At 42.2% G+C, this 17832-nt stretch overlaps 1 protein-coding gene across 3 annotated transcripts in view; it reads right to left on the reverse strand.

The window, feature by feature from the left end:
* Nucleotides 1–17832, reverse strand: part of LOC309585049 (ras GTPase-activating-like protein IQGAP2) — a gene marked incomplete at both ends in the record, with an annotated part of 123309 nt that overhangs the window by 91677 nt on the left and 13800 nt on the right. For all 3 annotated transcript variants that reach the window (XM_082301500.1, XM_082301499.1, XM_082301498.1), the window contains one exon: nt 9780–9879. In XM_082301500.1, coding sequence (XP_082157626.1) covers nt 9780–9879 — 100 coding nt within the window. The remainder of the gene's footprint in view (nt 1–9779; nt 9880–17832) is intronic.

Consider the following 17832-nt stretch of genomic DNA (forward strand, 5'->3'; position numbering starts at 1 on the left):
GCTCCCACAGCTTCTTCTATTCTATCCACTGGCAAACAAAACACACCAGTGACCTGAGCATAACTACAACACAGCAGGGCAATTTCTGTGCAGTGAGATATGCATGACTGCAGAATTCACTGTGGTTTTTATTGCCTTAGTGGAGAAATTCTGCCTTTGGACCTAAAACAAGCAGACTTAGAGAACAGAATGATAGGGATAATGAAAAGCATTGAGTTTAAGTAAATTTCATTCATTACAAAAGTTCCTCTTACATTCTTACTGCATCAAATGTTATAAACCACCCACCTGCTTTGATGGTAAACAAGTTTTAGAAATAGTTAAAATGCTATAGCTGACAGAAGGGCTTGAGTTGTCAGACTAGCTTTATCACTTCTTTTGCAAGGTGAATACGTCACCAATAGCTCATGTGAGAGCAAAAAAAGCCAGGATGAGAATACAGTCTCTCATGTTTGCCACCTCACAAAGTGAGCAGTGTACTCCTACACTGCAGGAATTACAACACATCTTTACAATTGCCAATCCGAGACCTCTCATCCCGGGGCAGTCTAGCTGTTTGTCCTCTGGATAGCTGGAAAATTATACATGGTATTAGCCATCATCCTACCAGAATAAAGCTGTACTCAATGCCACAGTACAACTCACTTGTCAACACTTAACAATTCAACTTGAATAATTTAAAAAATACCTGTAAGATTCTTTCCCCTTCAAGCTAGTAGATCTGCTGCACTTGCAGAGAGAGGAGGTGTCTTCTTCCAAGCCAGAACTTGCCTAGCATTTACAGACACTGGAAGCTGTATGAAGTACTTTCCAGCACTTCAAGCTCAAGAGCAGCTCCTTCCATTCACTTGAGAGGATTCATTAACAACCCTTCCCCCAGACTCAAATTTTTCAGGCTCAAAACCCATTTAGATCACAGTCTCTGCTTCTGAAACCAATGTCAGGCCTTAGTTGTCAAAAATGGAGCTAGTGTATAGTAAAAACAGTGGAATACATTAAATGTTTGAGGCCATGTTCTGCTGCCACTGCTGAAACAGATCACCAGTATCTCATCTCTTTATTTTGTGCCTAACACAAGGCTAATTCTGACACATACACCAGATCACAGCAAGGATATTTGGGCTACCATTTCTCTTTTCACAAAAGAGATAACTCCACTAGTTATCTCTTCTAGGTTTTTTCTTTCATCTATTTTTGAATTGGTATCCAATAGCACCAACCGATTCATATGAGACACCAACAAGTTCATATGATTTGAACTGCAAAATAAAAATCTTGTCAAGAAATTTTTTCTTCCTTGTGTTTTAAAGAAAATACTCAACTGCATTTGTTTAAGTTGTACTAATTCAAGAATGCATGCCAGTTCCATAACTCAGTTGAAAAACAGATACATCACTTAAATTTTCCAGGGACTGGTTTGGCTTAAAGAATCTTTCCCCTGCTGGTATTAAATCTGGGATTGAAGAGATTACCCTGAAACCTCTCCTCTTGTGCATTACAGAAAGTGCATAAGCAATTCAAAGAAACATGGACAGCTGGAAAACAGAAACACTGAAGAACAGAGCCATTTTCACAGCTCTCTCCAGTTTGAGTGAGGTGGAAAGAATTTGAGGAGTTTACATAGCCCCACACAGAGGTCTGCACATGCCTATCTAAATCTGGCAACAAAAACAGCAAAAGCAAGGGAGGCTGTCACACTATCAACCTCAAATGGCAGTGGCTCCAGAACATCAAGAAGTGCCCTGACAAATGTCCAAGCTCCTACAAAGTCCATATAGGCTCTTACCTGCTCTGGGACACTACTATACCTCTTAAGAGAGCTTTGAATTTAAATGCAGGTGAATAGAAAGTCATCTTTATCAAAGCACATGAATCATGGAGACCAACAGCAATCAAAAGCACCATACACTGCAGATGGCTGAGCCACACAACCTCACAACTCAACCAGCCTAGTTGTAAATCTGACCACGTGTTGCTTTAAAAAGCAACCGCACCTCTTGCAGAGGACTGCCACCCATCTCGTGGTGGGGAACACTGGTTGTACAACAGCTCTATCTACTAACACAGGATTCACATGGTCTGTGGCAAGCAACGTCCACAGCCAAAGCAGTTTCCAGCATTACTCCATTCTTCAATATGAGATACAAACTGCCAGAGTGCTCCTTCTCTGGGCAGTGAACTATTGAGACATTTGCAACAGAAGTGATTTTTAAAGGAACCCAGACTACATCCCTCAGAAACTGCTTTATTCTACAAAGTGCTTGCTTGCAGTACCTGAAAGGCAAAAGCTGGGTGCAAGGTCATACCTACACATTCAGTGAGCACTGATCCCTCCACTCCTTGAGCTGCGTTTCCCATCCAGAACTGGAGGTATAGCAGCACACTGGTTCTTTTGCAAGTCTCAACAATCATTGGAACGATTTTAGTATTTCCAGTCTCAAAGCAGTAGCTACATCATAGAGATGTGGATTTCTAGCAAGGAAACCACAAGGTAATAGCAAAAACCTCCTGCTCTAAGAGCATGTTTCTTGTGAGCAGTCATTTTTTGTATCCAATACAGTAGGATTCCCTGCACACCTGTGGGAACCTCATCAGCAGCAGTGGTCAGTACAAAGTAGTGCTGTAAAGATCATCACATACAGATGCTGCTCCATCTCTTCTGACCTATGAAGAGCTATTCATCCTCCCCACAATGTTTCTGCCAGAGCCTGAATAAACACTTCTTCCAAAGATCAACAGCTCTTCAGGATGTGATAAGCTGAGAAAGAAAGATCTCAACATGTGAAAAGCACATTTCTGCAAAGGGGCTGTTAAGAAGCAAATTCCATCAGTCCAGGTAATTTCCTCCTCTGGTCCAAAACAAACAGGCAGATGATGCCATAAAGCTTTCTGAGTGCTACACTAGGGATATAGCCCAATGGAATGTGTACCAGGAGAATGCACCATTCTCTGGTCAGCTATTCCAGCAGCATGGCATGCAACCATGGCAGCCCACAGTCCAGCATAGGTGGCATGGGCACAGCACACAAGCACTGCCACACATGCTGTCACTTATTTCATCATTAACACGCAGAGAATCAAAGGCCTTGGCTGCTCTCACGTAAACAGGAAACAGTGCAGAAGGACTTACCCAAAGGTCAAGAGCAACACTTAAGTCCTTAAACATTAAGCAAAAGATGTCGATCCTTCCCAACAGCAGCTTCATACAGCTCTCTTAGGCAAGGTGCAAACCTCAAGTACCTCTGCTACCTCTAATATCCACAGTTGTGTTCCTCTCTATGCATCTCAGCCCCAAGCTTTCCTTTAGTAGCCTTCAAGGACAGAGTTTTAGCTTGGTGATGTGCAAGTCTCCCTGTCCTACTCCTCCGTGCGCTCCCCATGGTAATGTAACTACTCAGCCACTACTGACACCTTCATGAGGCCACCTCAGGTCATGCTTAACATTAACTAGGAGCTACCCAGGGTGCAGAATGAAGCCATCGCTTTGATCTGACAATCAGGTAGTCTTGTGAGTGGAGTGTAAAGTCAAAGAAGCTTTCTAGATAATCCAAGATGTAGAGGGGAAAGTGAAGGAGAAATGAAAATGCCATGTGCTCTCCTGAAGAAGCTAAGCCTACAAACACCAATACAAGGGCAGCAGACCATGAACTAACTTCAAATTTGTCAGTCTTCCATCAAAAAAAACCAGCCCAAACTACAATTCTTTTACAAGGCAGTAATGCCTAAAAGAAAGGTGGAAAACTTTAAGAAAGAGAACTAACTGGCTCTGAAGGGACTATACTGTTAGCTTCAATGCATGCTATGGGACAAGTGCCATATGGTTCTGTCCACAAAAACAAAGCTCACATCCATCATTACTCGGCATCATTATTCCACAGCTATACAAACTGAGCAATGACCCATTACATGTTACCTCAACATGCCACTAAGCAGGTCAATGCATCCTGTACAGAAACTAGCACAAAAGGTTTCTCTCGCCTTTAGATCTCACCATTAAGACTGTTCATATGCAAATATCACTATCCAAGCAATTATTGGATTGATTGATATCACTGACACTTGCATACAAAAATTCTGTCTTATCCGCACAATCGTATAACTCTCCAAAACAAAAAACTGTTCTACCAATATCTGGCAGTCTAGGTAAGTATGCTGAGGACCAAGACATGAAACAGCAAGTATACTTGTTGATCAGTACTTTTGTATGGACCAAGATACTTCAGCAACAGGTATACCACAGCTAAGTATGTTTCTTCAAAGTATTTCACCTCATGATGCACCCTAATTTCAAACACTTGACCTTTACAGAGGTCCTGCCAGCCATGTTCACTAGTACTTTATTTGGCTTAAAGCAGGCTTAAAGCAAAGTTCATAATTTACAACATGATAGTAGACTCTCAATCCCAAGAGAATTTTCTGACAAACTCATACAAAACATGTTACTAAGATGTATTTTAATATTTTCTGCCTACAATTGCATATTTTTACAGCTAGATTACAATATTTTATATTTACTAAAGGCACAGATCTTTAAAGATTTGGTGTAGTCTGAAATCATTTGAGTAACATTAATTCACTCATGACCTGCCAGGGCTGAATGGTTGCCATAATTTTGCTCCTGGAGAAACAGCAACATGAAACCTGGCAGACCTCCCTTGTAGTACACCAAGTCTTTGTAGGACTCTGGTACCTTCTCCAGAAACAGAGTGGCCCCCTAAGCCACAGTCTCACAGTCCTGGCAACTGCAGCTTTCCACTGTGCTATGGTACTGCGAAACTGTGTCAATTAAGCACTTCAGGGTTTGACCTTTTAAGTATATTAAACTGCACGTACATTTTCATTCAGCAATCAATACTGCAACAAGCCATTGCAAAACAATTAACAAAAACCAACATTATGAAAGAAGCAGGTTTTGGAAACAAATGGATAATTTGTTTTTCTATTGAAAAGAAGTTGGGGAAGAATGAGAATTTACTTTTTCAAAATGAAAAAAATGACTTAAAAAAAATTTTCCTGAATAGCTTTCTTTTACTGTGTCTTTATTGTCCTAATATTGAAGCTAGATCTTCAGTGTTTTACACAAGTTACTGCACAGCTGAGCAAAGAAAAAAAGAATTCTGGCAGCTCTGGCTATGAAATTGCAGAATATAGTGTGTGAAACAAAGTATATTCCATTTCATTCAGGGAGAGTCAAGGCTAGTAAAATGAGGAGCTCCATGGTTCAAATTCAATCTTATCATGAAAAGGTATAATTTCTAAAAAGCCAAGAGAAATAGTATCTACTTAATTATGGATGATTATAAGCCTAGCCAGCCACAACACATTTACTGAAAATTTGATTTGCTTTATATGCCAAAGCTTCAATCACAATTTAAATCCTTCAAATCTGTATTATCTTTACAGTGCCGTAATTACACATCTGCAAAGAGACAAGCAACAGCAAAAGCCAAACCCAAGGCAGAATTTGATGTGTTGGGTATTTCCTTTGGAAAGAAGGACGCTGTAGTAAATATTATCTGTTAAAATTCAAGAAGACATGAGGGCTTGTGACACAGCTGTCCATGCCCACCTTAGATCTTTGCTATTTTATAGTACAATTTTCCAAACTATACAGGATATGTGTCAGGGTAACATCTGGAGGACTTCTATTAGCGGCACACATGGCTACATTTCTTGAAGTGAGAAAATCCCTATTCCTAATTGTATATTCTTGATTTTTTCTTCTCAGAAGTTCAAGGACACAGTATACTATCCATTTTTTGCTCCTTTTTGTTTTTTTTTCATTTAGTATGCAAGAGACTTTCCTTAAAGGCAAAAGTAATAAATCAAACAATATATATAAGCAACCAAAGCCTCATTTTATCAGATGTGTAATTTCAGGAAGAAAGATTTGCCCCTAACAGAAAAAAAATCTTTTTTCCTCAATATCAAATGTAACACCCTATCAAACTTTACTGACCTCAGCAGATTATTACAGGCCTGCTCATTGTGTTTAAAAAATAATTTCCTATGCTGTATAGGTGTAACAGACACTGTGTCTAGCTCAGAAGGTACTAGCAGAAGCATCAGCTACCAGTGACAGGATTCTTCTTTCATGTTAAACTTGCCAAGTTTTTATTAAAGCTGGAGTACAGGAATTAAGTGTGCAAACAGTGATCTGAAAAGCAGCTGAAAGCACACATTCTTTGCCAGTTTAATTAACTCTGGAATTTCAAAATGCAGAGCTGCTACAACATAATGTTTTGGTTACAAATACGGTGAGAAACAAAATATGCCTCCTGACATACTGTTGTCCAGGTCATGTTCTGCCTCATCTTTTGCTATTTGTTTATTTCAGTATTTATTACTCTCCAGTATGGACCAAAACACATTGTCTTTCCATAGACCTTATTATCTAAAACAGTATTGGCTGTCATTTCAGTAGCTGTCAATTGGAAAAACTCACCTTGATGTACTCATTTGAATCTATTTATTGTCATTGATATCCACAGTGTTTTGAATATTAAAAAGTCCTCTCCAAGGACTCAGGACAAAGATTAAATATGTCATGAAGGCAGCTCCCACTCCCCATAGTCATCCAGGAGTGTATTGCAGTGAGCAAGCAGGCAGCAGGCACAGCTCTGGGTGGTTTCACAACCAGCTGCTGCACCTGGGGCTAAAGGCACCATCCTGCCTGCTCTGACTCAGACCCATTGCCACAAGTACACAGCAGGGGAAGAAGCCCTGCACCTCCCGTGGGTGCTGCTCCAGAGCTGGGGAGCATCCAACTGGGACACCTCCATTCAGCTGCAGCAAAAGTTGTGGATGCCCCTCCCCTGGGAATATACAGGACCAGGGTATATGGGGCTTGGAACAACCTGGTCTAGTGGAAAGCATCCCTGCCCATAGCAGGGTGGTTGGAACTGTGTGATCTTTAACAGATTCCTTCCAACCCAAATCCCTCTGTTGGTACTATGGATGGCCAACCCACCAGCTGGCTCTTGTGAAAGCGCTCTCCCAGCACAGCTGAAGGGCAGGACCCACCATGTGCTGAGGAAGTAGCCTGCACTAAAGCCTCCCCAGCTGGTCTCATTTGAATTATGACCCTGTTGCTCTCTCTGCTTCTCTCTCACTTTTCAGAGTCCCCAGTTTTGTTCAGGCTTAGTAGTGACAACAAAAATGCTATAATCATGCAGGTACAGACAAGGATTGTACACCAATGTGTTTCACCCCTAATCAAGCACACAAAGTGAATAACCACGCAGAGAGGAGTGATACAGAATTTTCTCATGTCTCCCATTTTGCCACATTGGAGCTGGGACAAACATGGCCATGTGCCTTTGACATCCAAGCCTGGGCCTGACACTAGCTCAGCCACCCTGGACAACATCAGTCACGTCCTGGGGAAGCTAGGGGCTACACAGCAATGAGACACAGGCACTTCTACTTGTTTCAGCAAGCTATTTTGTACATGTTTGTTGCTGGGTTGTTTCCACAATGGTAAGACCATTCCCAGCGCAAAGTCTCATAGTACAACAAAATTACCTCCGGGGTTCTCTGTGAAGGGAGAAGTTCCCCCTCACACACTCCTTTTTCTCACAGCAGCCCCATCTACCCAAAAGCACTCTCAGGGCCTTCGCCATACCCAGCACGACCACCCTTTCCTTTCTAATGAGCACTGGGACCAGCGCACTGAGGCAGAGGACCGGACATCCAGCAGCATTGTGCTGCCACATCAGATCCATCCATGACAGCCCAGTCCCTTGATAAGGGGAAGTTCAAGGCTCCTTACACTGCAAAACTCATCCCCACCTCATGCAGTAACAATCACTTAACAGTACTAGTCTATTCTGATTTTCCAAACAGAGATCCAGAAAAGCTTCCAGGTACCTAACAACCCTGGGAGTAACTGTCCTGGATATGAAGTCCTGTCATGGACTGCAGAGCTAAGGGAATGCTTCATCTAGAAAACTGCTAGTGGCAAGAATCTCTATGAAAATAAATACAAGGAAGGGGAGGCAGTTACTCATAGCAGATGCTAATATAAGTCATTAGCTGTAAAAATAACTTCACATTTCCTTGTGAAATATCAAGGGAGCTGCTTCAAATTAACTAGAGGACTTGAGTTCAAAGTGACAAATAGCCCTGGGAAAGTGGAAGGCTGAAGAGAGACAGGAAGAAAAAGCATAATAATTGCAGCAGAAGAGAAAAGGTTGAATTTGGAGACTAGATGCCATAAGGCAACAGGTAGGTGAGTTGCAACATACCAAGAGAAACCTTGGGTAAAATCAAACCTTGACTCACTGAAGTTTGCTGAGACGGTGGAGCTGATCCAACATCTTCACAAATGAAGCCTACTCCCTTCCCTCTCTCCAGTGTGCAGCTGCACCCCATCCCCTTCCTCCTGCCTGCACAGATTCTCCTCTGACCCCTTGATCAGACCAGTCAGCTCACCAAACCACAGAAAACTAACTCAACAAAAGGGCTAAGAATTCCCTGCCAGCATAGCAAGCTGACTCATCTGACTGAGGGCAATCTCTTGCGACTGCAAGATGGGGGCAGTAGGAGGTGTGGAGCAGGTCAGTCCTCCCTGGCAGCAGGAAGACACTTGCCATCTTAAATAATTGAACAGGGAACCATTGCAGGAGAAAGAGGAAGAAAGAGCAAAGGAAGTAATGTTTGCTACACCAAATGGAGCAGCGTAGTGAAGAGGAAGAAAGAATGGCTGATTTTGTAAAAATGCCCCTGGGACAAAACCACTGGCAGCCATTGAGAGGGAAACTGTGGATTCAAGGCCCAGAGCACAATTTAATAGTAGATTACTGACTGAAATACACTGGTTTACTCCATTACAAAGATTCTATGCTTTGTCTTCACACTAAAGTTTCACAGCTTGCACTACTAATCAGTAGTTCAGGTTTTGTTGTCTCAACAGAAATTCATGGGAAACTCATCCAAATACAGCTTATAACTAAAAACACCAACAAACACAGAGCAAAGCAAGACACTACCACTGGTGCCAATAACAATAACATGAGTATAATAGGCATCTTTGAAAAAGTCTGATCAGACTGAATATAAAATATGCTTTTACATACAATAATGAAGCTACTTCAAAAGCACAAGCATATTGTACCTTGTTTCCCTGCTCAGTAATTATGAAAATAATGTTAAATATTTGTTTTGAGAATGAAGTGCACATAGCACAGTGCATTTGCACAAAGGTGATCAAATCCCTGTGCACTTTCAAATCAGTGTTTCATCACAGGCTGTTGCTTCAAGAGATGAGTACTGCTGACCAGTAGGAACTGAAGCAAGAGCAGAATCCATCTTATTGCCCTGCCTGCACTTACCATTGTAACACTGAGACGATATTGATCATTAAACCAGTAAGAGCCCAGGTGATTTTCTGCCATTTTAGCAATCTGAGTGGCTCCACAAGCACTAGCACCAAGAAGGGAGCACAGCCGCAGAGCCAGGAGCAAAATACTTTCCCCAGTTAATCACATAAGCCTGACTCAGCTTCTCACAAAACTACAGCCTCTATCCAGCCCCTACTTCTGCTGAAAATTGACACCACAGCCAGTTTCAGGATGTTGTCTTGATTATTTCAAATTCTTTCTTTGAATCAGACTTTTCATATTGGGCATTAGTTTCTCATACTAGTGCTATGATACTCCAACATTCAGTTCATCCAAGTAATTCAAGATGTTGAATTAAAAATTGTGATGCTCAAGAACACAACAGGCCTGAACATCTGAATTTAAAGGCCAGAAATAAGTGTGCTTTCATTTACTTACCTTTTTGCTTCTTCTAAGTGGCACAGATACTCATAAGCAATATTCTGACGCCTCCTCTCATCCATTTCCTCTGCAGAAAGCCTTTCATCATCCACAATAGCTGCAAACAGAAACCCATATCAAGTTACACATAAGTCTGGGTGATTTTTAGAGCAATTTTACTTAGAACCTGGGTGAATTGCTGAAGAAGGGAAATTAAAATAGCTATCGCTTCTCTTTAAAACAGGCTTTTTCTAGTGGTGCACAAAGATGTCTAGGTCACCAAGAGTATTCTGTTCTCTCTTCAGTGAACTCAAGTTTCACTTCCTCAAGACCAAGCATGTATTGCAGTGAGGCCATTACCTGGTTCGGTGGCAGGATGGAGCACTCAAACATGGGGGGCTGAGGCTGGGACTCAGCACAGCTTCAGTTTACACATCCTCAGAGAAGTTTGAGGACTCTCATGAAGAAGCTCAAGGCAAGAAGTGGGTGGAGCAGCCCCAAGCTAAGCAGATCCTCAATAACAGGGACAAAGACAGCACACTGCAAAGGTATCTCAAGGACAACGTGGGAATTGGTTACAACTTCAGGAACCCATGAGACTGCAACATGCTGAGCTGCCTCCCACTGATGGAGGTGATGAGGGTTGTAATCAAATGAACCATCTGTGGTTTCTCCTACTTGCTGCTGCAACCTCATCACCTCCCATAAAAACACTCTCCCAGTCTACTAAGGATGTCTGTGCACATCTCCAGCTGCAAATTACCCCAATTATTTACAGCTACTAGCCAGTGACTGGTCTCTCTCTACTTGTGGAGTACAGAGGGGGCCTCTGTGAGCAGCTCTCCAATTCTTCCAAATGTGAGTTTGAAGGAACATACTGTAGTGCTGACTTGTAGGTGAATTTCAGCCACAGCAGGTGAGACTTCCGGAAACAGCCTTCAGCATAAATCAGTTACCAAGATGACACACTGTTTGTACTAGGCTGACAGTTGGACCAGATCATCTTGAAGATATCTTCCAACCTTGACGATTCTGTGAAAAGATGGGGTCTTCCATTCCCTCATGTTTCTCACCCATGTATTCACATCACCTCTCATGTCACAGCTGGCAACCCAGTGGCTGCATCAGTGAACCAGAACAAGGGGCAGCTCTTGCTAAAGAGACCCGTTTCTGGGAAAATTGACTCCCTGATCTGAGCCACTGCACATTTGCAAACACAATGGTGCAGGCACTAGGGAGGGGGCGGAAATTCAGGGCTGGGCCAGCTACCTTCTGTGGCAGCCCACAAGTCGGTTAACTGAGAACATCATGACATCCTCAGTAAAAACACAACAGCCCCTGCTTCTCCTGAAATGCACTGTGACATGCTTTGTTAGTTCCATTCCCACACAGACTCCCGCATGCCATGAGCAAGTTCTCAGCTTTTCCCTGACAATTGTTTCAAGTAGTGGATAAACACTTTCTGGTCATGGATACAGGCAACTCAAGTAAAAGGCACTTAAAACCAGCAGGACTCTGGGCTTTGCGAGTACTTGCATACTTTGAAACCTGTACCTCAAAAAAAAAAAAAAAAAAAGTCAGAAAAATTATCCCACATGCATTTACTGAAGACACAGAAGAAACTACACTACTCAGCTACATTTTGGATTGATGCTACCATACATTTGTTAATGTCTTGTATAGCTGCTTCAAGCTTCATAGTTTCAGTTTTAATGACCACATAAGAGTTGATGTGTCTCATCTTCCTTTGCTTTTAAGATTGCTCTTCCTAATTACCCAGATGTTTCATACACCAGTCAAACAAATACATGTCTTGCTCAGAATTTCTTTCAAGTCTGGTAGCTCCAATAAGCATGACTCACTCTAAAATGAGCTCTCAGATACTGTAATCAGGATATCACTTGCCATGAACCAAAACATTAGTTTGGAGGCAAACATGGGATGCAGATGGTAAAACACTGTGCCTGGCAAACTGGCCATGGAGGCTCCTCTAGTACTGCTCTTGTCCTCACCACCATCATCACAGCCAGGACAGACTGCTCCTACTCCATGACACAGCTCCTCTGCTGCAGAGGGTTCCTGACCGATATCTGGGGCCACTTTCCAGAAGCTCTCCCAGCTATGAGTGCTCATAAATGGAGACAAGTGCTGTCAGAAGAGCCCAGCTGATTGTCCTAGCTGGCTATGGTCCTGTCAGCTAGGGTGGGACAGCCAATACCCCCCCATGACAATTCCCACGCCCTGTTCCTCTTAACTTGTTGAACAGTCTTTACTCCTGCCCTCCAAAGACAGCTCAACACAGCCATAAGCAAAGCAGCAAAAAAGGCAACTTGTCTGAAGGTAGGTGAAGGAAAACCACATGACCCATTTGATAAGTATCAGTCTAGGAATTAACCTGAATAACACTAATGCTTTACAATCTAGTCCTGGATCTGCACATCCATGGGTGCCTCCCATCCCCAACAAAGGCATCGCAGATCAAGCAGCCCTGGCCAGCCTCAAATCCCTCTTTAAAATTATTTACAAAGATTGATGAGAGTGGATGAAGGCACCAACAGATATTGTGGAATTGTAATAGTTGTTCTGCTTAGCCAACACTGCAACAATGAGAGGAAAGGGCAAGATTCAAGAACAAGTAGACACTGGGAAGTGGAAAACCCAGCTCCTTTCTAGAGGAGGTATCAGCAGCTCATAAGCTGTAAATCAGACTTTTTTCCTGTCAGGGCCAAAACAGCTAAAGTTTCCAGGCTGAGTATTTGAGCAGTGAAAATAAAGAGCACAGGGAATGTCAACACCTACAGTGCTAATCTTGGGAGGAGTCTCTTACAACACCAGCTTCCAATAATGATTACATACTTGCCCTCTAGCATATACTGGCTTCAAAGCAACTGTGCTATCACATCAAGAGTGGTTGCAGACACAATTTTAGAAATAGTAATGACAACCTGCAGGATAAAGGTGGCCTCAGGACTGAGGTGTAGAGGCAATTACTTTGAAGACTTGGCTTCTTAAAGTCTAGTCTATAATAATATATTTTGGCAAGGGCTTCAGTCTTTGACTAGAGCCCTGCATATATCCTTCTTCAAACAACCTGAGAGCATCCATCAAGCCAGCCGCACCAAGTTCAGCACACAAACAAGTTTGGTTTGGAGACAGAAACCTCAGTCTTTCTGCTTAACAGAGCAAGTATTAGTCAGAAGACTAGGAAGATTGATGAAAGAATAAACATATTTCTGCTATATCAGTAACTTTTTGATAATGCTCAGCTCACAAAGGAAGAGAGTGCTGCAATAAAGGGTGTCATGTGGCAGTACAATCAGGGCTGGGCTTCACTCTACCAAGCAGGATCCTGACACAAAATGTTCCCGCTGAAAAGATCCAAATGCCATAGAACAAGGCACACTCTACATCTAAGCTATACAGAGGGAAAAAAAATGCATCTCAACAACATCTTACGATTAAATTCATCAATTACATGGCTTAATTTCAAATGGAGAGGAAAAATCTAAAATATTGCCTCAAAGAGGGAATGTTAAGAGTGCATCTGGACAACCAACAAGAACTAATACAAATGCTAGCCTTAACGCTCTCTATTTCAATTCATTTTAGATGTTGTCATCCTGTTAGCCAACAGTCAGTAGACACAAAACATGTTAAGACACCAAGTTCACTCAGACATTTCTTCATTAAAAAAAACAGTAAAGGAAGAGTGTGTATGAAACACATGGAACAGTGAGCAATACTAAAGCTTAAACTGCCACACATGAGACACTGATGCTAGTACTCAGTATGGTGCACCAACTTTCTAATTCCTCCCACAACTGACTCAACAGAAATAAAATAACATTCTCCTAACAGCTTCCTACATACGTATATTCTACATATTTAGCACAAAAGTGTTTACCAAGGAGTTTTCCTAAACTGAGAGACTTGGTCATCTTCCATCAACTGACACCTTGCACTCACACGCACCTTCCTCATTCTAAAATTGTCCTGTGTAGGCAGTATCTAGGACTAATTGATGTTTGGGGTCTGGTTATGAATTGCAAAGCTTTCTGATGTGCCCTGATCCAAGACAGCCGCTCCAGTTGCTGGCAAAACTTGGAACTATGTCATTTGCTGACCACAGAGCTGACAACTCAACCCAACGTGCTCCACGTACCTACAGCCATCATGGTGCCTGCAGGATTGACTAAGTCTGACTCAGCATTAGTAGACAACATGAAAATATTTTGAATTTCTGGATTTGAGTAAGTTTTCAGAAATAGAGCCACCACTTCTGAAGATGCAATATTATTACTGAAACTAGCAATCCACCCAGGTGCACAAGAGCCACTGGAGCCATGAACAGAACTAACAGAATCTGGAAAGAGAATCAAAACTTCAGGTTCACATAGATGTGGTCACTTTACACAAGAATTTTAAAAACAAGTACTGTCTCTGTAAATGTAATCCAGTCCAGAGTTCACCCTCATACTACATTCATGACAAGGATTTTGGAGGTCCCAAGCTCACAGGGATAATTTACACTGATACTGAGTTTACTGGAAATCTAATCACTGTTTCAGTGCCTCACCACTCAAAGAATTTCTTCCTAGTGGCTAATCTAAATCTACCCTCTTTCAGCTTGCAGCCATTCCCCCTTGTCCTACCACTACAAAGCCTTATAAAAAGTGCCTCTCCATCTTTCTTGTAGGCCACAATAAGGTCTCCTGGATCCTTCTGTTCTCCAGGCAGAACAATCCCAATTTGCTCAGCCTGTCCTCACAGGACAGATGTTTCAGCCTTCTGATCATTTTTGTGGCCTCCTCCTCTGGATCCGTTTTAACGGATCCGTGTCCTTCTTGTGCCTGGGGCCCCAGAGCTGGATGAAGCACTCCAGATGGGCTGCTATGTGGCTGGAGTGGAGTGGGTATAATTGCCTCCCTTGACCTGCTGGTCACAGTAGTTTATGTTTGAGTTTACATTAACTAAGAGGAGTTTCACAGGTCTAATTTGCAACAGTTTGCAAATTAGTCATGGATCCGTGGATTGTACTTTTAGATTATGCTAAACTTAAAATTTCTGTAATATGTAACAAAAGAGCAAGGAAAAGTAACATTTGTAACAACTTCTGAATACAAATTTACAGAATACTTTATGAGGCATAATCCTTAAATTATTCAGGTACAACCATTTACCAAAGAGTTTTTGTTATCTTGAAAAACTGAGGCTGGAAAAAAGCCCTGCAAAACCTACAACAGCACTTAAGGTTTCCCGGTCATTAATTTTCTCTCAGACATACGACTATCTGCAATAGTTCAAGAACAGCACATGGCTGCTTCTAGCAGGCAGACCCTCTAATAAGGCATTTGCCACAGACATACCAAAGGACTTCTTATACTGAAGAAGGCAAAGAAAGGAACAGAAGCTTTTATTTCCCAGGGCCAATCCCCCTCAATTTCCTGCCACCAGGGGCTTTTTCCCATGGCAGGAGAGACGTGAGCAATAAGGAGGAGAGCTCTTTTGGCACCACAACAGGGAAGCTCAATGAACAAGACATAACAGATGATGGAGAGAACAAAATCCTCTTACAGTGATAGAATAGAATTTGTAAAGTCAGGGTTGCACGGGGGGGGGGGGGGGGGGGGGGGGGGGGGAAGAAAGATACAGGAGAAAATACTGTAAAATGCCGGGATAAAAGTTTTTCACTAGAGTGTTTGAATTAAACATTAGCTAAACCACATTTGGCAGTCTCAGCTGTCTGCTGTCCGAGCCACACAGTAAGCAAGGCAAGGCAGTGTTTCAGTCCACTGACCAGAAGTTCTGCAAATTCTGTATATGTCCCCCTCACACCTTCCTGCGTCCTCCTCCCAAGCTCATATCCCCTACCCAGTATTAATACACTCAAAAGTACTTGACAGAGCCATGCTATAACAAAAACAAAAGCCCGGGAGCCTTTCCTGCACAAAAACTGACTGGCCACAGTTCGCTGGCCACAGCCAGTTCCAGTGATAGCCAAACCCAGTACAACAGGCTCTAGGCAGCATCCCATTTATGTCTCCCTGTACTGTGAGAACCTTAAGCATTTGTCATCACAATTCAGTGCTGTAGTTTCAAGAAGAAGCTAGTTGCATTTTAGATGGTCACAGTGACTTAAAACCTTACGGTCACTGTGACTTAAAACACAGTATTAAGTTCAAATAACTTACGCTATTTGAGAATATATACCTATTTTGTCCTAGTTTGAAAGAGGCCAGTAAATTCATCTTTTTATTCCTAGTAAAAAAAATCACACTCTCAGGTATCCATCACCCCAGGAGTGCCTGCCTTTGGCAGTTCAACTCCATGGCTGCTCCTAGTTTGGCAGTTCACATGCTGTCATTGCACCAACACAGCACCAGCCAAGACCTGTACCTGAAGCAGGTTGAGCTGGCAATGCTCTGAGGCAGGCTCACTGCTCCCTGAGCTGTCCTCACTGCAACAGGACAGGAGCTCAGAGCACTGGCAGGAAGCTGCAAAATACAGGGAAAAGATATATGTACAGATATCAGAACGACACTTCTCAAAGCTACAAGCAGATGGAGTTCCCCCCGCCGAGCCTCCACTCCCAATATCAACTTGCAGGTATCTAACGTAACAGTTTATTAAATATGCAGAAGAAACTATGTCAACTATAACTATGTGAACAGAGATAATCCAATAGGCTACAATGAAAAAATGGCTTTACAGCACAAAACACCAATTACAGGTGTTCTGTTAAGGTATTTTTTTACCTACAGGTCTATTGTTATGCTGGAAGTTATTTATCTTTGGATGAAAAATTTAAGGCTTGGATGAAAACAGCTTTCTATAGACTTCTTCTGTCAAAAAGTACAATTGCAAGCAACTAGCATGTGTCTCACAGTAATAAAACCAGATGGCCTGAACCTTTTTCTGTGTCTCCAGTTAAGGGCATTCAGTCCATTCCTTGAACATTTGCTCCAAGAAAGGGCTCTAGACAAAGGCAGACACTGCAAGCACAAAAAAACCTACCACAGCTGTGAACTTGGAGGCCAGATTCACATGAGACGGTAGACTAATACACTTTAATTAAAGTATAAGGGTGTCCAATATGCCATTTTTCAAAGTTCCCAACATTGAACTACTCTCTCCCTCCCTTAAAAAATTGCTGTATCTCTCCTAATCTAGTTATTTCATTGTCAAAGCATGCAGGCTCATAGTTTCAAACAAAAATACAAATGCATGCTCTGGCCAGCAGAGGGATATTATCCATTCTCACAAATTGTGTGACACACAGGATCTCCAGGGCCACTGCTCTGGACTAGGTCTCACTGCCAGACACTGCGCAAACAGGGAAAGCAAACATGCACCATTAGCATGGGAGTGTTGACAACAGACATCCAGTAAAAAACATCCTGATGTAAAATTAAAAATGTTTGCTAAACCAGTCTTTCCCCTGAGCTTTCTCATAGAACCTCATTCCTGTGCATTTACTTTCCCAAGTCCTCCTCCTCCTCCCATTTCCTTGATAAAGGTCTTATTTCAGTCTTATGTCTCTGCTACCACAAGGCCAGCCACATCCATTAACAGATACTGAGCACTATTGCAATACATGGACCTTGGGACTATCGTACAAGGGCACAGTGATGCAACAGCAACCACATTCCATGTTCCTGGAACCAAGTGTCAAAACCACTTCATTTCAGTTGGACACAGTAGGGCTCCTCAGACACATCTCAAGATACTTCAATCTCCACAAAGTTTAGAAAATGTCTTATTTAACCACAGACACAAGATGGTTTTGGCATTGACCAAGTCACTACATGCACTACCAGAAAGTTTAACATTCAATTTTCTGCTTACAGGTGTATACATCCTGCACTCTGCTTTTAAACCTCAAGCTTTTTATGGTACCATCAAGTGAGACTTAAGCAGAGGTAAATATTAAAAGACACTAAGTAGCTCTGACATTACCTTATTCTATGATGATACTAGAGCATGGACATCTCTTCTAGTAGCGTCCCTTAACCCTGTGCAGAAAAATAACATGTTTCATTTTATCTAAACTTCATTATAATTGTTCAGTATG

This window comes from Coloeus monedula (genome assembly GCF_965178545.1).
Source record: "Coloeus monedula genome assembly, chromosome: Z".
NCBI classification, from domain to species: domain Eukaryota; kingdom Metazoa; phylum Chordata; class Aves; order Passeriformes; family Corvidae; genus Coloeus; species Coloeus monedula.